Source organism: Symphodus melops (assembly GCF_947650265.1).
Source record: "Symphodus melops genome assembly, chromosome: 17".
Classification (NCBI taxonomy): domain Eukaryota; kingdom Metazoa; phylum Chordata; class Actinopteri; order Labriformes; family Labridae; genus Symphodus; species Symphodus melops.
Genome location: NC_136707.1, coordinates 9,408,821 through 9,430,850, shown reverse-complemented (window position 1 = coordinate 9,430,850; position 22,030 = coordinate 9,408,821). Strand labels below are relative to the sequence as shown.

The following is a 22,030-nucleotide window of genomic DNA, read 5'->3' as shown; positions in this document are numbered from 1 at the left end:
GGAATCATTTCAGCACATGCCTAATTATCTTACAAACATTATGTTTTGATTGTAATTACTAGTCTTAAGTCGCAAAGTCTCGGCCTCAGTGTTAGGTCTAGGAGCCTTTTAGCTGAGTCTATGTCCTGGATATCCGTCTCTCTGTACAAATATTATGATCTCTCTGATGAGAATTAAGTCTCCAGCCTGGATGGCCAATAAATTAGAGGCACGCTTCTCGTTTACTCATCAGAGCTAATGAGCCTGATAAAATTACCTCGAGGATCATAATTACAGGCTAGTGGCAGAGACTCTAGCTGAGACTGGAATAAGAACACACGCATACACACACACACACACACACATTAGATTGTGCTGTAAGTGGCAGGATACTAGAAAATAACAGAAAAATATCAATGTGGACAAGCAAAGATTATATGTTTTCATTCAGGCAATTTAGCACATGGTACAAAGGAAACTCCTCTGTTTGACATTATATTTAAGAATGTACATAATGTAAGGTGCAGAACTATGTTACAATTTCCACCTTTCTGTCAGAGCAGGTTCAAACAGATTTTCTCCACCCTTTCATAAAGATTAAGCACTTCATGGGTAATGGCATATTTTAATGAACGATGGCAGCCTGGACACAAGAGCTCACCTCAGAGGATTCCATTTCATCACACATTCACAGGATGAATTGTTTTACTTATGAATATTAATGTCCCTCTAATTTGAGGCTGTTGTTAATGCTTGTCGCTAGGAGCTCGGCAAATCAGGTCCCATTCCTGTTAAAACCATGTATTAGACACCCCCCTGACACTAAGCCCTCGCCTTTGATTCTTAATTGCAGAAGTGCAAGCATTTGCAGTAGATGGGGCGCAAAGCTTTAATTAACTCTAATATCACACATTCGGTCTCAACTGTCAGCCACATCACGCATGGCATTTTGTACCAATACCATCCCCAACTCTGCTCAACTAGAAAGATTGTGTTTCAAGTTCATGATCACAATTTCATGCATCTCAAAATGAGGGATGTGTAGCTTTTAAGTTGCCATAATGTATTGATGACAGGGAATATCTTGTTGCCTTCTCTTAAAAAAAAAATCCCTTATTAAAAGCATGCATTGATGCAGCTCTGTGATTTCTGCACAGCTTTCATGCAGCATTGTTGGTTTCTTAACTGGAAGCAGCGTCTGATCTTGAATCAACAGTCCTCCGTGGAGCTTGTGGCATGAGAAGTGGAGTTATAAAAAGTTCACGGAGGTGTTAAAATAGAAAGATGTGTGAAGGCTGTTATTAAGTAAATAATTCAAGCACACTCGTCTTCTATAAGGATTTATTGAAGAAATTTCAAGTTTAAAATGCTATAAATACAGATCAAGCACATACCATTCAATAATAACTACAAGTCAACTCTTCTTCAGGTTATTCCCTGCACTCACTCGGATGCCATTTTCACGCACCAGTGACTCCACACGTCCTTTAAACATTTAATAGTGCAGGTACGGAGAATTTCTGATGCAGATATTAGTAAAGAGTAGTGTTTAATTAAAGCCAGTTCGAAGATAAAAAGCTCAATACAACCTATAGTTTATAAGCCTTCCCCGGCCATAAGCTACAGCTCTACCTAATCCTCTTTCACATAACATTATTGCATCAGCACAGCTGAACATTTTTGAAGCATTTATAAAATTAGCAAAGAAATTAACTGTCCGCACTGTGGCAAATTGGATTTCAAAGTTCCTGCCGTGTTATACAGCATACCCAGGCTGCCACCTACAGTACAGCGTGGGAGAGGAGCGACAGTCTCTCTCTGCAGCGAAGCCGGCTCAACATGTGTGGCTCTTCATTTTACACTCCACAGCCAGTCTAACTTAATTGTCAAGCTTTTTTTTTCTCCTGCTAATATCCTTACAGGAAATTTGTTAAAATCCATTATTAAATAAAAACTGAAATAATTTCATTTTGGATCACCACTGTTGAAGGATTACACGTCCATTGTGCTCATTCCCATTTGCATGAGGAGGAAGTCGGTGTTTCCTCTGGAATCTGTCAAATTTTTATAGTTTTAGTTTCTAACGTAAAACGACCTCTTTTCTGGACCCGGTCTAAGTTGGTTTGATATCCCATCCAAATTTTTCAGTAAATATAACTTAACATTAAGAACATATCCATGAAAGGTGACTCATGTGTTACTCTTTTACTGTGATCTGCATCGTGTAAGGGAAATGCTCTCAATTTATGACATCATGAAACTGTCTACTTAATTCAATAAATCATGAGAAATGTATAGTGACAGCATTAACAGTGAGCAGAGAACTAAGAATACTTATCAGAAAACAGCATTTTAAAAGAACCTTCCATTTGAAATATTCCAACATAATGGAAACGATACATTGTTTCATCATCATCTGACATCTCGTCTCTTCTCTTTTCATTTACACACTTCAGGTTCTTCAGTATCAAAATATAAAAAGCTTGCTTTTTCAAAAGCATGAACAAATAACACAAAAAGAAAAGAAAAACCTGTCCTTTAAATCATTCCACTCGTCTTTTACTTCTTCTCCTGAACATTTTAGAGATCGAGGATTTCCTTTTGTTTTTGGCCTTTTTGACACCTATTTACATAAAACAAAACTGGATATTAGAAATGATGCGTTCAAGTTAGAAAACAACGCACAGGCAATACTTACCGAGGTTTTTCATCATTTCATTCAACTGCTGATCCTCTTCCACTTCCCTGAAATGGATCAAAAACACAACTCCAGTTATTAAGAGCTATCTCCTAACCAGTGTTACTTTGCATTTATGATCACTTCTTTATCTCCAAACAACACAAGCTGGATCGTGTTACCGGCGCCTGTCTTCATCAAGACCCTCAACAATTGCATTTCTGCCATCCACAATCTCCATCAGTCTCCGCATCAACTTCTTCTCTCGATGTTGCTCCTCTCCAGACTTTAAATGATCTGCAGAAACAAGTTGACACTTTTAATCGTTATTTGTAAAAGGTAGGCAACAGATGTTGAGCAGAGAGTGTCGAACCTGGCTTCTCCAGCAGCCTGCGGAGTTCCCCCTCCACACCTGGCTGCTGCCGCTCCAGCTCCTGAGTCCTGGCTCTGAGATACAAAACCAATATAACGTAAAAAAGAGGCTTAGCTGATATATAATGACATCAAATAACATTTATGGTGTAACATTTACAGGAAGCACATTACTGCAATGATAACATTGAGCTTCATGGGGCAAACTAAATACAGTTTAAAATAAAAGTAAACAACGCTCTCTGAGGTGAACACTCGAGTCCAGAGAACTTGATAAGTAAGGGATGTAAGTATGGGATGATGGTAAATGTATTGTCACTGTTTATCTTCTCAGTTCAAGGCTAGAAAAAAGAAGGACTCACATGTAAACAAGCTCTGACTCCTTTCTAATGTACATCTGCTTTTTTCGAATGAGAGTGAACCACTCAACCATCAGAGGGTCCATCAGTATGTCTCCGTCCCCCTCTGAAAAAAAACAGTTTTCTATAATGATCCTAAGAACAAAGCAGCTCCTTGTCTAAAATGACATCTTATTTTCACCAGATCAACTCGTTTTTTTTTTTATGATTGAATATTTAAGCTATAATAAAATTACGTGTGAGAACACAAAAACAAACTTTTTTTTAAGGATTTGGCTGCTGTGCAGTAGCAGGCTGCAGGTTTGTTGAGATGCGTTCTGATTCACCTCCTGGGACCGAGTCAAACTTCAGGGACAGTCATACTGTATGCAGCCAAGGATAATCAGCTTTGTACATTATGTGACGAATATCTTTGATCTGCCAGTTTGTGATAGAAATGTCTATTTAATGTTTGTTTTGTTCATTAGTAGTTGCAGTTACTTTCACTTTATCATTTTTTTACCAAAACAAAAGTTAGGTTTGGTATTTGATTTGGATAATTTTTCCATAACTATTAAATTACATTGATAAAAGCCAAGACATTAAGAAGAAAATAACTCTCTTTGGATACAAATGTTTGGAGGATTTGTTGCTTTTCTTTTTAAAATATGAAGATGCATATCATTTTCTGACTGTTGTAAAGCTGTTTGCTAAATGTTTTTTTTTTATATGAACAAAACAGGTTTTCTGAACATCGTCTTTGGAAACTCTATTGAGCATTAGTTGCAGCACTTTGGTCAGCTGTTGCTGTTTTTAAAATGTGCTTTATAAAGACATTTGAACCTACTGATTGCTAAATGTTATATTTGAGTCTTAACATGTCGGTAGATCTACACGTAGGAGATACATCATGAAGTCTGTATTTATCTTTAACACTTATAATGATTATGAAATAATCCAGAAAGGAAAAATTTAGGATTTTTATCAAATCATTTTAAAATAAATGTTGGGCTTTACAATGAAATGTGTAAGTGTCCTCGCCAGAAGCTAAACATCAAACATACAGAGGAGCATGAGGAGGAATGTGAAAATTTGGTCTGACTTATCACCTAATTAAGTAAATCTACAGATTTCTACAGTGAATATTGATCCCCATTCCATCGATTTTTCATTTACAATAAGCATCATGATACAGTTCCAGGACAAAGCTAACATGTTTTTATTTTGACATCCAGGATTTCTTTTTTTGATGAAAAATTCCAGGTGAGAAGCTGACGATCTCCAAGGTGCTATACAGCTGATGGCAAATTTCAGCCAAGTGACCGCATGCTAAGGCTTTCTGGGTGGCACTTGAAAAACGAAAAAGGTATGCAATGGACCAGAATATATATTATGCCCGAGTCATGTTGACCTTGAGTGAAGCAATCAGGCCCCCTACTCCCACTCCCTGAAAGAGAAGCAACATCCCTGTGGGCCGTCTGTGCCTCTCACCTCATTTGGCTGCAGAAACGGTAATAGAAATGGGCAGTATGTCCCCCAAACACAAACCCACACACCTCAACTTCCAGCTGACAGGGTGTGTGTGTGTGTGTGTGTGTGTGTGTGAGGACACTGTGCCAGAGATATTCTCACTGAAGCAGCAGTGGGATTCAGCTGTGTGCTGAAATACAATAAAATATGAAAGCTGTGTTTAGTTTATTCACTGCATGAGGACAAAATTGAGCATTGCCTCTAAAAAAAAGTTGTTTTAGGGGTTTATCATGAACATTGAACGTATCAACATACAATTTTATTTGCACATCCAAACAAGTACAACAAAATGAGTTGCAGGGAAAGAGTGGGGGATATAAAAAAAAAAAGAAGTACCTTCTTCACAGCTGCGGAGTTTCTTTTCCAGCTCCACTCCCTCCCTCTCCAACTGAGCCAAGTTCCTCTCAATATCATTCAGCTCTCTCTCAATCTGCTCCGCTGGAATGTGATAAGACTTCACCTGATATAAAACAAAAGAACTTAAGAGTCACAGTCAAGTATAGATAATTTTAATTTGAAAATTCCGACTTTGGCCGCTAAAACGCAAAGAAGGTCGTCCATTTTTTTTTTTTTTTTTTGCCGGGAATGTAATGAAAGCATATTTGTAGAGCTGTTAATTAATCTCTTAAGAGACTTAATGGAGGGAACTTACAGAGGGTGACCTCATTTGAGTCCTGGAGGCGTTGGTGGGTGACAAATACTTTCCCTTTTTAGCACCTAAGAGGTAGATAAAATAGGATTAGATACTCCTTTCATGGCAGCTTTTCAGAAAAGCATTGTCACATACGACTTCACCTGATTTATTTTCAGTGAAACATTGACTGTTCATATCATATCAACAAGATGAATGAGGCCATGTATGTGAGGCTTTGATGATGATATTTTTAACCCACATGACGGATTCCCGTGATTGGCTGGAGCAGACATTGAGGAGCTAATAGATTCCACAGCTGGCCGTCTGGGTGGGGATTTCACAGATGAGCGAGTCTCCTGTTCAAAACCTAAAATAAGGACAGGCAGGTTAACATGGTGCAGATATGCAGAAAGTTCAATCTGCTAATGAATTCTCCGGTTTTAGGAGGAAAAATCTGCATGAATCTCAAAACACAGGGTAGCAGACACAAAGAGGCTAAGAGGACGTGAACTTTCAAAATAACATCAAACTCCATTTAAGTTTTGAGTGGTTTTTTTGGGGGTTTTTTTAAGCAAAAGTGATCTAATAAAAAGGACAAAAATGACAATTACAAAGCTGACAGTCAACAGAAAAATATACAAAGCCATCATCTTTGTCTCCGACTGCAGAACTAAAATAAGTATAAATTATGAAGCCACACTCAGTTCAAACTACCAATGTAACAAAAAAACACAGAAACACATTACGGGTCCTACATGGTCTGTCCTGGGATCAGAATGTGCGCCAATTTATTTGATTTATTTTTCAATTTTGAAACAGGGACACATCCAATGAACAGTGCCTCAATGATGCTTTGTGATTTTAAGCCATGCTAGTGGAGCTGTGGGAAGGTAATGCCGGTCTGTATGTCAATCCGTCCACCTCATTGGTCCATACTGGAATTTTTAATTAATATCAACACCAAACTATGTTAAAGCATTCTAGTTCCCAAAAGGCTGACACAAAATGACCCCTGTAACCCCCTGACTTTTCCTCTAGTGCCACCAGGAGGTTGGGATTTGTAGATGTGGTTTTAAATTTCTTGATCATGTTTGGTTGATTTGATCAAACTGTATCACAGACATGAATGCTCCTTCAGATGGATTTATCACTTCCGTCGTTTTCTGATGTTTCTTTTAGCCCCCAAATAGCTATTTTTATTTGTCCATTATAACTGTACACCTGGAAAACCAAAGACGGGATCATTCTTAGCTGTACCTTGTGTGTGGAGCTAATTAGGAGTGGAAGGTGATTAGAGGCGTCATAATACTACAAGTGCTGTTAACTTTTTTCAAACTAATTTAACATGACAACATTTGATAGTTCACTTCAACCCACAGCCCTCCTCACTTCTACAAAGTGTTTCTTTAAAGGTTTTAAGGTACTATTCTCCTGTTTATCTGCACGTTTCTCATTTATAAGACGCTCTCAATGTTTTTGTTCACAGTTTTAACGCCTTCGTCTTGACGCCTGTTGTCGCAAAATTGCATCAAACCGCTTCCGCTCCAAATCCAGCTAAAATAGCATCTGTATTCCTCCACTGCCGGTTGATGCACTTTCAATACATACCCCGAAACCTTTTACAAGCAGTTTGTCATAGGACCAGACGGAGACAGAACAACATCCGTTTGATGTGCTATGCATGTACTATTTTTATGTAATATCTATTTTATGTGCTGTTTTCAAATAAACCTTCTCAACTTAATTTAGCATCTACTTGAAAGCAGAAACACGTGTAAAACAATGTTTTAATACTTGGAAACAAATTCAGGCGTCAAGTGGTTATGAAACAACAGTTTTTCTTGAAAAAAAAAAAAACAACAACTAAGAATTGACATCCTCTGAATCAAAAAACAGTCACTGTTAGCACTTTGCTCGTGAACACAACCCAACACACGAGTATTTAGATGTTGAAGAGCCAGTTATTTTGCCTTTAGTAATTTAAAGGCAAAATAGAATTATAACAGAACTATAACTAAATATAATTAATTAATTTCTTCAAGGGAACTTCTTCGGAAAGCTATCTGTTAATATAATGAACAGAAGTGACTCACTTGGGTTTTCAAAAGCATGCTGAGGTTTCTGAGGAGACACTTGTCTAAAATGTGCAGCATCAAACGGAGCACAGCTGACTGCTGGTTGTGCAGGTGTTGGAGCCGAGGGAGGCCGTGTTGTACTGATGGAGACATTAGAGGAAGTCGCAAACCTGAACTCAGGCTTATGTGGCTGAGTATACGCTTCTGTTTTTGCCTCTCTGTAAGAAAGACAATGACAGTGTCGTAAGCTTTGTCAGCATTTGGATGTAAAAGTGCAGCATTTATCTGACACTGATGACAAAGAGAAAAATAAATACAGAAAGCCTCACCTTTTTGTTTTGTACTTATGAAAGGTGGGGTACACAATGGAGAAATCATCAGCAGGGGTAAGAAATAAGAGTGTTAGAGAAGGAAACGTTTAGGCCAGGCACTCCTTTGGACTTGTTAGAATTGGAAGCAGATACAGCTGCACTCTGAGCCGGTTAACAGAGAAGGACGAAGTGCGAAGAAGCTGAATGGTCATGGACGTATGAGGACAAATCTCTCTACCTGTGTGACCCTCTCACATCACTTAAGTGAGTTAGGAGGCAACGGTGATTATAAGGAGAAACAAGGATACTTACATAAGACATGGCTGGGTTTTCAAAGGTTCAAGCCGTGATTGCCTCCCTTGGATCGGATCTGCATACAAGTGATTGAGACAGAAACAGCTTGATGAAAATATGCAAAAGTTATGTTTCATCTGTCAAATTACTTTAAAATGTTGTTTTCCTTTAAAAAAACCCAAAAACAAATAGATGTGTGTCATTTTTATTTTGATATGTTCTTAAGTTTAATGAAAGCAGGTACAGTTCCACAAGTCTTACACAATTTAAAAAAGATTTATTTGTGTCACTCTCACCTCTGCAGCTCAACAAATGGGTGCGCTGACTAGTTTCAATGTCTAGTCTGTCATACAGCGCTAACAGATCATTATCGGTACATTTGAATTAGACACCCAAATGATGCCCTAATCCAGCATGAGACAGAAATGGTCTTTAGAATTGTGACAAAAGGTGATTTTCAAATTTCACAAAACTTGAATGAATGTCCCGTTTCAATGCTAGATGATGACTTTATGACCATTTAAATTAACAGCCAGAAGTAATTGTGTTTATGTCTGGGACTCACTGTCAGGATGCTGCACCCATGCATGTACATCCATCCAGAGAGAATGACAGTTCAACTATAAAAGTTCATTACGACAGTGTCACAGACATTAAATTGTCAGTGTTACATGTGGAGCTAACATCATGCTAAATGCCCTGGCTCTATAAATAGGGCAGAAATAACAAAAGGGCTTTGTTTTTTTTTCTATGAATGTGTTTGCAGACAGACAGAAGGAATTGGCAAGGCAGAGGTTGTATGCTGGCAAGATGTCAAAAAATGGATCAAGAACAACTGAAATGAATTTAGTAACGCTTGCCTGCAGCGGTTGTGTGTACAGTCGTTGGCCTTGTGTTGTCTTTGTTGATGGCCTTCAGACGTGGAAATTCCTCATTGTTTGTCTGGCTGGTGGAGGGCTGTCCTGCCTGGTTTCCTGCTGGGCCTTGGCTACATTTATCTTTTCTCAAACCGGGTCTGTCAGCTGAACTTGGCCCATCTCCAAACCTGCAGAAAGAGAGAGAGAGCCCTCAACATCAACCATATGAAAAAAAAAAAAAAAAAAAAAGTCAGGACAAATGCATGCAGACAGCACTAAAGACTAGAACTGTCCAACCGAGAAGGAACTATTAATGCCATTTCTCACCGTGTCTCTGCTGGTCTGATGGTGAACAGGCGTTTGTTGTTGTTGTTGCAGTTCTCGTCTGCCAGTTTCTTTCCGATTGTCGTCCTGGCTCTGCTCTTCTCTTCATCAGGACTCAATTGGACCTTCGGCCTTCCTGAAACACTTAAAGGCTCTGTGGGCTTCCTGCTTACTGTTGTGGCCTCTGGAGTTTGCTGCGCAGCCTGGAAAAACTTCTGCCGGGCCGACTGCGTCTTCTGTGCTGAGGCTGTCCAGGACTGGGAAGGTGGAGAAGGGATGACCGTCTTCACGATGTTATTAATCGGAGCTGACAGCACAGAAGAGGGGCGTGATGCAGGCTGAGTCTGGCTGGAGCGGTTTAATGGCCCGGCTGAACAGTTTTTGATCCCATCCTTGGCGGAGGAGGGTTTGCAACTGTTGTGGTGGGTTTTACAGATAAATGTGTCTGGATTCTTCCCAGGTTTGTAGCCTCCTGCGTGAAGCACACTGCAGCATTCACTGCACCTGATTGAACGGTTGTTAAAAAGGAAGCTATGAATTTAATAAAAAGAAACAGAGACAGGAAAGTATGGAGGAAAATACAATCAGGTCTTACTTAAAACAGCTTCTGTGGTACAGCTTGCCTTCCACAAAGTGTCTCTGAACCAGATGAACGTGACTCTTGCATGCAACACATTTGCTGTTCAGAGTCCCAGTTTTGTTGCCATTTTCAGCCAGAACTGCCTTCTGCAAAAAGATAACAAATAAAGTAAAACACTATCCAAAAAAAAAAGAAATCCCATTTAGTTACGTTTATTAAATTGAATAAACAAGATCACTAGAAAGGTACTACTTAAAGACTATAAAGATGTTTTGTGAACACTTTAAATGTGTGAGCACATGATTTCTGGCCACCTTAGGGGAGGTCTGAGCAGTGACAGTTGAAGGTGAACGATTCTCCGAGGCAGCTTTAGACACAAAGGTTTTGGCAACAACTGGGAGATTCTTCTTTTCTGATGGCTCCTCCTTGGAGCCCTCTGCTGGCCTCTTTACACCTCCCACTGATGAAAAAGCAGAGCACTATTAGTTTCAATTATCACACTCATGCCGAATCCTAAACCTGCAAATAAACATGAGAACACTTTTGAATTCCCTGAGATGGGCAACACTCGTAGCCACAGCTCTTCAGTTTCCGGGACATTTTAAGCAGCCATGTTCTCACTTGGAGGCCGTCCTTTAAAGTAGTTGTAGTACTGGGAGACGTAGGTAAGGATGCTCAGCCTGTCTGGGATCCTTAAAGCTACCATGTCTTCTGCGTCTAACAAAGCAGGGATCCCCAACTTCTCCTCTGCCACCTGAAAAGCCTTGACAGACAAAACATACACATTTCAACCAGAAGCACTTTTACCATATGAAAACCGTTTTTGGCTGCTCCCAATGTGTTACAAATGTCCCACAATACAATCTCCTTTAAATAGAGCAGCAGCAGTCCAGAGAGGTTATAAAGGGCTTTATAATGAATGGAGCACTTCCTGCAAGCTAGCAGGGATAAGAAAGAGGACGGAGGGAGTGAGATAGCAGGGCATTGTTTAGCATCAGCCTGGACATGCTCAATAAATTTAAAGCAGAGCCGTACTGAATACCAAGTCTGTCTGTAAAATAAAAGCAATGAGAGCTGTTCGTTGGTTTGGCTGCAAAGACACGCACACAATTTCTTATTTAACAACCTGTGAAATAACCACCTGTAAGAAACATGACACTATTCATGAAAAATAGAAGGGTGCGAATGACCGCACAGGTCATGTTCTCATATTTTGCTACTTAAAGGATCTTTTAAAGTTGTTTAAAACTGAAACACTTTGAAGTATTGCATTCTCTGGCCACAAAGTTATGTTTCTTGAGTACAATCTGATAAAAATGCAACAACAGTGGCTTATAATGAACCGTCATTGTGAGTATCAAGTGGTAGGTGACAGTGAGCCTCATTCAAAATAGATGTCCTGGAGAGCCTCTTCCTTGGGCTCAGGTTTGTTGCTGACACTGCCAGGGCCATCTGAGACAACAAGGAAGTCATCCAGAGTGCACAGTGTAGCCCTACGCCGGGCATGTAACCCCTCAGAGGAAGCTGCTTAAATGGAAGAAGTCTGAATAATGGAGAGGCCACGGCTTTGTGGCTCAGGTCATGAAGGGGTTAACAAAATAAATGAGGTCAAGTGGACAGGAGCAGAGGACCAATCTGAGTTTTGAAGTTTTAAGAAGGAGGCTAAAGTTGGAATAGGCTTGTGCTCAAACTGCTGTGCTGCTCTAATGTTTTAACAGCTGAATATGAAAGCACTGTGCTGCACGAATGCAAAAAAACAAGAACAAAATCGTGTGTGATGCTCGATGCGTCGTCGTGACTCTGGGGTTAATAAAGTGGGTGTTTTATGCCATGTCAGATTATGCAGCTCAAGAATGAGGTCAGCCACATAGGCTGTCTATGGTCAGCTTTGACAAAAGTTCAACTGCTTGACTCCTTACCAGTCTGTTGTTCTCGAACACATCCTCCTTTCTGAGTGAGTCATAGTCTCTGGAAGGGAAAAAAAAAACAGGAATACAATGAACAGAGTTAGATGTGTTGCGGAAAACTTCATCTGATTTAGGATCAGAACTCTGGGCTATTTAAAATAAGAGAAGTGGTTTTATATATAGAAATACACATTTATTACGCATACTATTATTTGTATCATCTTATTCAGTACACATACCCACAGTGTGACAATTAAAAACTAGAAACAAATCCCCTAAAAAGGCAATTACATCAGGGGGAAATAGAACTAAATAATAAGCATTTTAGGTACTGAAAAAACCTGATCCTCTATACTTAAATATACATATAATTTGAGCAGGACGTATCTCCTTCTTTCAAAGCAGTGAACATCGCCAGCTGAACTCTACCAACACTGACACACTTTTTTTTTCTTCAAGGAGAAACACTTACATGAGGTCCGGTCTGTACTTGTGTATAAGCGCACAGAAAGCCAATCCGTTCCTGAAAGAAGTGGTCATGTTGGTGATGGTCACATCTCGATAGCCCTCACAGTGCATTTTACACCATTGCTCCAGAGCCTTGATGGCAGCCATGCTCCTACTGAGAAACACACACACACACTGTACACCCAGTGCAGACAGACAGCAACGCGCGCAACAGGCAGGGGGATGTTTCAGTGCGGAGGAGCCGGAGGAAAGAGAGATAAAAACAAAAAGTAAGTGCTCAGGATTGGATCGTGAACTGCGGCGCTGCAGCTGTGTCCTGTTTCCTTCTTTTACCTGAATGCGCGCGCTGCGTCTCCGGGACGAACTGCTCGTGCGTGTGTGCGTGTGTGTGTGTGTGTGTGTGTGTGTGTGTGTGTGTGTAGTTACCACTACTGTGTTTCTGAGCGCATTACTCTAACTGACCCTGATAGCTGATGCGTCCTTTCAACACTCGAACAAAACACAACAGATAAGGCAAACAATTGTTGGTATAAAAAAATGTCATTGTTGTAATTCAGAGAAAGTAGTCAACATGTGCCATATAAAATAAGATAAGTCCAAGTTTTGACTACCAATCAGTATAACAACTTAAAGTGAACGGCATTTACATACAAGAGTCTGATCAGGTCTAATTGTAGTTTGAAGTAGACGGTGTTGGGAGTGTTTTTGAACAGAATGTGCTTCCAAAAAAGATGCCTCTGTCAATGCGATGGACCTAATCCTAAAGAGTAACAAGACCCTGCAGTCCATTTTGAAAACACTCCTGAAATAATTCGGATTATTCATTCTGGAGTCACATGATTATGTTCATAACAATGGTTAGTATGGAATATGTTTCTATCAACATGTCCTTTTATTAAAGTATTTGTGTTTCTACTGGTTGGTTATTGTTTTGCTGCCACTGTTTTAATGCTGCAGTTCTTCTGTCTTTAGACTCCAGGACAAAAGCTTCATGTGGGCATTTACAATATGTGTTTTCATTGAATAGACCATGAAATTAATCATTTTGGTCTCAGTAAAAGGAGGACTATGCTGCAGGATTTCCGAAGTAATTAAACACCATGCTTGCTATCTCATCCACTATATTGAGGTCAGTGTGTGAGAACCAAGAAGAGAATTTATGACATGCATGTTTTTTTTTCCACCTCACTCAGCTTTGTGTGGGCCCTAATTAGGGCCCCAATTGAGGGCAACTATTGTCACACAAGTATTCTGACCTAATTAGCGCATATTGTTTCAAACATTTTTGGGGAAAATGTAACCTGATTTTCAGCAGCTTCCACATATTAAACTATGTTTTTAAAGTTTGTTCTCTCAAAAAAAAATTTCAAAAAGAAAACTTAAACATCAATTTTAACTAAACAGGAAATGAAAAAAAGCTAAAATACTTTAAACTCATATTTACAGTGTGAGTTTTTACATCTGTTTGTGTGAGACCAGAGCGTAACTTGAGACTTTGAAATGCAAGTGAACAGAGAATCCTCATTCACTGTCAGACACTTACTGTTTATTTATCACAAAACCATTTGATACTGAAAATAAATGAGGAAACTAAAACGTATTTGAGCTATGGTCAACAGATATTTTTATGTGTGACCAGAGTGAAACAGGAACGTATGCATTAGTTAAGAGTTTACATATGATGCATGTTGCATTGTCATTCTACCTCTCACCTGTCCAATCTGAGGACACGCTCATGCCCAGAAGGTGGCGGTGTCACACTGCGCTGTTAAAAGACTGACACACCAACAAAATGCTAAAGTATTTTGCAAAACCACAGGGGTTCAATTTAAATGATGGAATTGAGTTCTTTTTCAGGAGAAATATAGTTTGGACATTGCTTTTTAGAAAATGTTTTTTTAGTATTATTTTTTTTTAGTTATAAAAAAAAGTAATAATACTAAAAAAATCAATTTATAACCTTATTTTGGAATGGGAACTTAAGTTAAAAAGAAGACTATTCTTTTATTGGGTTGTTTGTTTTAATTTAGTCAAATTAATTATAAAAAGAAAAATGAAACTGTGTACTGCTAATGAGACACAAGGGAGGATTTTCGCCTCCATAGATTCACCTCTCTAGTCATTGTAAATGTTGAATTTATAACTTAACTAACACCTCACTTTCATATTGCTGTGATGAGGATTATCTGCACTTTAAAGTTCATAAAACAGAAACATCTGACATCTTTTTTTCTTTACCATACACTTTGTTAATTCAAAATCTCACATCTTTAAAACGTACATCTACATGGTGTTTGTGTCACTTTTACACAAAGCAGAAAAAAAGATCCTATTCTTATAATCTATAGTTTTTAAGTAATAGACATGGTATATCCATGTACGTAGACTCCTTTTTCATGATTTTACCCTACAGCCATTTCCATTGTTTCCACCGAGGACATGTGTCTGCATGCAGACATCCTCTGTAACCCGAGAGGTCAGGGATGAGCCTGCCATTAGTGAAATCCAGTCGAAATGAATTCCCCTCATCCCATTTAAGCCCTGATGTACTGAGATGTTACGGAGGCAGTATTTACTATTTGTCACCGTCATCTGTAATAGACCTGTCATACAACATGTGTCTGTCACTCAGAGTCGGCAGAACTAAAAAAAGAAAATCATGTTCAGAATGAAAGAATGAAATAGACAAAGAGAATATGTGACGGTGACTGATTATTACGAACACGCTTTAATAGCTGTAGCCTACTTTTAAGAACCTTTGAGAAATATGTTTATGAAAGTGCTCATATGTTACAAAGATGTTAGTTGGAACGAAATTCAACCAAATGAATCCTTGTTTATAATTTTATTTAGAAAAAAATAGCCAATATTTTATCCGACAAAAAAAAAGTTGGCTAAATAAAAGAACTCCTTAACTTAGAAAAAGGTTTGAAAAGTATGCAACAAAATCATACAGTCTGTTCGGTTGTCTTAGATTATCTGTACAAACAGGAAGGTTGTGAAATGATCAATCATCTTGCTTGGCATCAGCTTCCTGTGTTTGTGTGTCCCCTCCTGACGTGATCACAGTGCTGTGGAGCTCGGCCTTGTGCTCTCGGGCTTTGGCCCTCAGCTTGGCGATACTGCAGGAGCGGAGATCCTCTGAGCTTGGCCCCTCCGGTCTCTCCCATTTCCCTGACCTCTGAGTCACAGGCTGCACAGGCACACTCATTTTTGTCCATGGATTGTTGTCTCCTTCCCGTCGTCTCTCCCAGTGCTCGCTGTCACAACTTTCTGTCTGCTCTTTTAAACCTCTGCTCGGATTCTCAGAGGTTTCATCAGTGTCTCTGTTTGCATAATGCCCTACAAGCTGGCCCTGCAGTTTCAGCTGTCGTCTCATCTTGGCACGCCGGTTCTGAAACCAAACCTGGATGCAAATGAAGGAATATAGTTTTGTTATAATATGAACATGCAGAAGTTAAACATTATAGTTAAACCAAAATTGTAAATACCTGTTCAGCTCTTTTCAGTAACTCATAAAGGAAACATCTTTTAAAGTCCATTGACCTCCATTTTTGAACATTTGAGGAAATTAAAAAAGGCATTCCACATGTCCATGCTTGCACTGAAGAAATCACTTTTCAATACAAAACTATGCAACCTCACCAAAAGAATTTTGCAAGACTTTGACTTAAAAACCACCAGCCTTGTTGGGTCTGCTCAGACTGCTGAGGCCTCATATAAGGCTTAAGATAAAGGTTAAAACGCATTTTTGAATAGAACAAATGTACTATACTGACTTTGACTTCGTACAGAATAAGGAATCTCTTCACAGCTGGTAGGAAAGAAGATCTACCACATAAACCAATGACACATTCAGCTCATGCAGACGTGAGTATGGTTTCAGAAAGAGTTAAAAGAATTTGTAACTTCCAAACCAAATAAAAGAAATATTGAATAGAAATTAATTGCAGGACAATGTTTGATGCAACTCCTCAGATTTCATTGGGACATTTTTGAAAACCTTATATCTTAGTTGAGTATGAGCATCCATCTGGGAATTTGAATTGTATTTGTCAGCACAAGCTGGGAAAAAATGGACCAGCCAAAGAGCCTTTAGAATGCTTAAAACATAATTGATAGCAGTTCAATGAGTGTGAGGTGAACTCGGCTTTACATGTGTTGGTTACCTGCACTCTGGCCTCGATGAGGTCCAGTCTGACAGCCAGGGCTTCCCTCATGAAGATGTCGGGGTAGTGGGTGGTCTCGAAGGCCTTCTCCAGCTCCTCCAGCTGCCAGCTGCTGTAGTTGGCCCGTGCGCGACGCTGCTTCACTGGCCTCTGTTCATCTGGAAAGCACAGCGCGAGCACCAATTACACAATCGCCAACGGGTGACAAAGAACTAATGGGTCTAGATTGGATAATTAACGCAGCCATCATTAGGCCCACTTTAACACTGCTTGATAATTGATTGTTAGTTACGAGCTGTTAGCTAATCTTTTGTAAACATTTACACTGGAATCAGATGGTTCTGACTGAGACCGTTATAGAGACTGTGGACAAACAGTGCCAGTTTGGCTTCAATTCGTCCATATTTTTCGCCAAATCAGTTGAGGTTTAAACTCACCCATGACCTCTGTGAGCTGCCCCATCCCGACTGCCTGTGTGGCCAGCAGCAAAGCCTCCTTGCATGGCTCCGGCTGAAGATAACTTCTCAAGGAGTCATAGCTGATAAAGGGCCCTGGGATCAGGATCTGAGGCTGAGAGCTCAGTCTGGTTGGGAAAGCAGGAAAAAAGTGGGCTGCAGGCGAGTGGAAAACTGCAGGCAGGAGAGTAGATACCAGCTGCCTTGGGCCAAACATGTCCAATATTTAAAAAGTCTAATGTTAAGTGTCTGTCCACTGAAAGGGGACAGCTTGATTCTTAAATGGATGGTGGTTTTCTAAAATGCATCCCAACATCCAGAGGAAAAAGAATGGAAAATAAATACGAGTAGGATTGTTTTCCAGTTGTATCCAGTTTGTTGTTAGAGCTGAGCACAGGTATTAGATGTTGCTTGCGGAGTAAAGGTAAGGTTTGAGTTGTGGAGGTGGTCTCACCTGGGCTTTCTACTCTTCCTCTCAAATCCTCTCCCCCCTCCTTTCTCTGGTCACGTGACCCCAAACAGCCGACAGGGCTTGGTCTCGAGGAAGCAGGTGAAAATCCAGCCTGTGATTTATCTCTCAGTGGATTATCAGCATTAGTCCATCAGTATCTTCTGCATTGGTCATTACTCCAAGCTTTTCCAGTATGCGGTAGGATATTCTTCTCTCTCCGCCCTTCCTGGAACAAGTTGCAACATCTTTGACTTCTGATATTTCAATCAGTGGGATGGATAGGAGCTCAGTGTGTCAAAGCTTAACTGTGAAGTGTACGTTCATACAGACACATGCACCTTGAAGATTTGCACAGCTCTGATCTGACTGGTTTAGTCAGATGGAACGAGAATAAATGAGTGAAAATGAAACATCATGAAACATGACAACACAAGTTGTTTCATTCTGTAGAATGAAAAAAGGCACTTCCAGACTTTTCCTGACAACAACAGAACAGTGGAAGGAATTTTTCTTGATGTGTTGCAACTCTGTGCCTGTACAAATACAGATATATTTTACTGTTTGTTTTTTTTCTCCTAAAGATGAGACCTTTTATTTTCAGAATCACCTGGATTGACTGATAAAAAATAATGATGTTGGTTCGTCATCATAAAAAACTTAGTAGTATAACAGATACAAATGTCTTTTTTACATGACATCACGCTTAAATCAAGGAACTATGTTTAATATCGTAATGGGAAAAGATCAAATTGAAACAACTTAGTTACTGTGCTTAACAACTACATGGGTACAAAAAATTTCATTTAAAAATTAGAAAGTTTGATCATGGTGATATATTAATTTCTGATGAGTTTAGTTTTTTTGTTTATATTTGAAAAAGCAGCCTTAACTGAGTGAAAATTAATGTGTTATAAGTGTAGTTGTTTGTGCATTATAATGTGAAAAAGCAGATTAACATATGCTGAAGTTACTCTTTGAGTAAAGAGTGGAAACATTCCTTATTTGTTTTCAGGACAAGAAGTTGATTTATGTACGAAAAACAACATTTTGTTTTCTTGAGAAAATTAGATAATTTACTTGAAATGTCAAGTTTTCTGCAATATAAAAAATCACAGCAATTCTCTGCTTATGTGAAGAAAAACATCTTTGAAAAAAGTATTGCAACTAACTTACTAATTGCAGCTTTTTCATACACTTGGTCAGAGAACTTGAATGACCCTCTATTTTATTCTGTAGCTTTTCATCCCCTTCCGATACAATACATATTATGAATGTTGATGTTTTGCTAATAAATGATCCCAGCACAGACCTGAAGTAAAATTAACTTGCGGATTTGTTTCAAATTTACCATGGATACAACTTTTAACTTGCTAACATAGGTTTAAGTTTAAAAGCTTCTGTAAGTTGTAAGCATTGTTTACATTATCCGTAAGATATTGTAACTCATTATTCATGTGTTATGTCTTTTTAATAACAGAAAGATTAGTAGTTATATATTGTAGGTTTAAGAAGCATGTAGACTGTAGTCAGTGTTGTCGGATACTTACAAGATTGTTCCATCACAGCATACATATCAACACATTAACATCCAAGACAGGAAGATTATTATCTCTTTTTTTTTTTTTTTTTTTTTTTTTTTACTGAGGCAGCTGTAGCTTAGTGTTGAAAGATCCCTGATGATACGATCGTCAGTGCTGTCTATGTGAATTAAACACAGGTGTGACAATTAATCCAAAGATACATATCACTTCACAGCACGTCCCTCTAACTGCTCTAACTGCTCGCCAGCTCAGACTGAGGTGAAAACACTGAGCTGTCAGTGTCGTCACTGCCGAATTGTTTAAGTGAGACGTCTTTGATCAGCCCGGGACCTCTGCAGGAGAAGTTGGTCAGAGCTCAGGTGAGTCACAGGACAGTCGATCCTCTTAAACTGCCTCTCACCTGTGGCCCTTTCATCCACACCTGTTCAAACACTAAATAAATGCCTTAGTGTTGGCATAAAGAGGTTTGACATATCAGGAATTTAGAGATTTAGATTTCTTAAAAGCTCATGTTTAAACTGAGTCTTTATTTATAGAGTTAGTTTGATTCCACAAAGGTGAAAAAAACAGACTAAATAAACCAACGTTAATGTCATTAAGAACATTACAATTCTTTAAATTATTGTAACACAATTGTTAAGTATAATCTTATCTAAAGGTGGCAAATACATGTCACACTAAACTACATTACTGAAATGGTTTGCTGAAGTAATATTAAACATAATTCAGGTTTAACTTTATTTAGGAAGGAACATAATCAATGTTGTGCTGCACAACTGGGGGATGTAAAAGAACTTTTCTTTTTCAGTCCGTTTTTATCTCCACGTGTGTGTGTGTGTGTGTGTGTGTGTGTGTGTGTGTGCGTGTGTGTGTGTGTGTGTGTGATGGAGGCAACTGACAGCGATTGAAAGCAAATAATTTCTTGAGTTTGCAAGTTCTGGGGGGAAAAGAAAAATAGATTAAATGTGTCTCGTCTGAGCTGTGGCTAAATAAACACAGTGTGTGGGACTGACGACTGAATAGCCATCTCCGTTTGTCCCTGGCACACAGGTAGTTACAGGGATTTCTGGTCTGTTTGAAAGTAGACCCCTTTCTTCCACCCCCCAGAACACTGTGTTTGTCTTTGCCAGGGTCCTTTAATACCCATTGATCCAGATAATCAGGGACAAAATTGGTGAAAAACCAGTGGGGGAGGTTCTGACAGTAGTTGCTGAAAAGAACTGCTTGTGGATAATTGAAGGGGGCATTAAGACAACAATAGTAATGGCTAATGCCAGGACTTATTGGTTTCTCTTGTATTTCGAGTTCCCTAGATGTCAAGACAACTTTGAAAAAGTCACAGCTAGCATAGCGATCCTCGAATCATTGGCCAAACTTCAGCTGCAGGGACAGAATGTGCATTATCTGTGGGTTTAGCACGCCACCAATGAGATGTCCTTCAGATGTCTTTAGTTTGAAATGAACTTGTTTGAGCTTGTTTTCATTCATGCAGAGTGGCAAAAGGACAATCATGTGTGATCTCTGATTATGCTATGGTTTACGTGTTTTTAGTGGTTTATTGTTGTTCCACCTTTTAACCTTAACAATAAAGAATGGTGTGTGAAAATGACAATAGACAGCTTTTTATTTACATCATTTTACCTGTAGATAAAGGAATATTTAAATCTGAGTTCAAGAGTCGTTGGTGAAAAAAACAACAACAACATAAAATGATGATTTTTTTTATGGCAGAATATTGTTATCTACTTTTTAATGTGTTTTTTTTTTTGTTTTGTTCTTTTTGCACTTTGGGTCATCCTAGGCTGTTGACGCAGCTTTGGAATGAGTGCTCCAATAAAGATAATTATGGCGAATATGGCCAGATAAACTGTTACATGGTATATTTACAGAGACATCATTGGCATTATGGTATGATGTACTAATTCTGGTTAAGTGAGGAAAGACAGTGAGATATTCCTTCTTCTTTAACTCTGTTTTGGTCTCAACTTTAGCTAACTAGCTAGCTAACAGTCATTTGTTATTGGGTGTTTGGATAGTTAGTGTACATGGGTGTTATAGCTTTTTCAATGTAAAAATGGTCTGATATTGCAAACAAAACAAAAAAAACAGTCAGTTTGTGGGCCAGAAAGTGAGCTATCTCTGGTTAACACCCTGTTTGTCATTATAACATGCCCATAACCACATTGTCATTGACATTTGTATTGTGAAAAATGTTAATTATTATCTCTATAAGGGGGACAAAATGGTATGACAAAAATAACCTCCAACATACACAATTTTTAAATGTGATTTTTAAAAAGTTACAAATATCTAAATTAAACATTTGGTATTTAAAAAAAAAAAACTTGTACAGTGATGTAGAAGTCTTTAGATCTCAAGGAAAACCCCATCAATGACTTTAAACTTGAATTAATTGATGTGGAATACTTTGTCCTTTTTTTTCATGACAGACATGGCTGAAGTGGATTAACTGTCACACTCTGCTCCCATTTTGATAAGATACAATCTAACATGATGGTGATCATGAACACTGCACATTATTATTCTTTCTCATCCCCTACAATTGCACTTCAGCTCATGAAACAAGAGTTCTGCCAAATGTCATGTGAAGATGGATGATTATCGTCAGCTCCACTGTCATGGGAATATATCTATCTGGTGTAATTTGCAGGCTGGAGCAGCAATGAGCACAGATAAGATCAATATTTAATGAAAGTGTAAGTGAAGCTTAAGGGTTGTCACTTATGCCACTGCTGTTAATGACATGTCACATTATCATACTTATCAGATCGGGTCAATCTTAACTGCAATTACTGGCCTCATTTCTTTTTAATTCATTACAAATGTTGAATCCTTTCAGTCGTCCATTTCTGTGCAAACACAGCGGGAATGTACTCTCCGGATTATAGTGTCAGCACTCTGCACAAACTTTCAACTAAAATCTATTAACCAGAGTGTGGATTGGTATAATTCAATCAACACACCTTAAATGTGTTTGTAACTTGGAGGAAAAGTGTATTTCATGGCTGAGGAAGCCCCTATGCTTGGTGCCTCACTCTCTCTGGTAA

At 38.8% G+C, this 22,030-nt stretch overlaps 2 protein-coding genes across 2 annotated transcripts; both read right to left on the bottom strand.

Annotated features, from left to right (window-relative positions):
- Positions 1-1,593: 1,593 nt before the first annotated feature.
- micall2a (mical-like 2a) lies at positions 1,594-12,688 on the bottom strand. Its single transcript, XM_079366604.1, has 17 exons — positions 12,351-12,688; positions 11,891-11,939; positions 10,593-10,734; positions 10,271-10,431; positions 9,987-10,117; positions 9,395-9,895; positions 9,071-9,255; positions 8,229-8,286; positions 7,624-7,823; positions 5,790-5,897; positions 5,549-5,613; positions 5,233-5,356; positions 3,391-3,493; positions 3,030-3,103; positions 2,839-2,953; positions 2,678-2,724; positions 1,594-2,602 (listed from the first exon to the last, which is right to left on the bottom strand). Exons 1-17 carry the CDS (start codon positions 12,491-12,493, stop codon positions 2,523-2,525), a joined length of 2,286 nt encoding a protein of 761 aa, XP_079222730.1. The 5' UTR covers positions 12,494-12,688; the 3' UTR covers positions 1,594-2,522.
- A 2,665-nt stretch (positions 12,689-15,353) lies between these two features.
- LOC306837692 (visual system homeobox 2) lies at positions 15,354-17,187 on the bottom strand (the record flags this gene model as incomplete). The annotated part of the gene is made up of 3 exons (XM_079365438.1): positions 15,354-15,752; positions 16,516-16,673; positions 16,953-17,187. 3 exons carry the CDS (start codon positions 17,185-17,187, stop codon positions 15,354-15,356), a joined length of 792 nt encoding a protein of 263 aa, XP_079221564.1.
- Positions 17,188-22,030: the final 4,843 nt, after the last annotated feature.

What these genes read in the sequence shown, in the direction of transcription:
- micall2a (XM_079366604.1), bottom strand. Translation starts at nt 12,493, where the DNA reads ATGGCTGCCATCAAGGCTCTGGAGCAATGGTGTAAAATGCACTGTGAG. An exon ending in GCATGCTTTTGAAAACCCAA is followed by an intron (nt 5,898 to 7,623) that starts GTGAGTCACTTC and finishes TCCTTATTTTAG; the next exon opens with GTTTTGAACAGGAGACTCGC. An exon ending in GAGTCAGAGCTTGTTTACAT is followed by an intron (nt 3,104 to 3,390) that starts GTGAGTCCTTCT and finishes TTTGTATCTCAG; the next exon opens with AGCCAGGACTCAGGAGCTGG.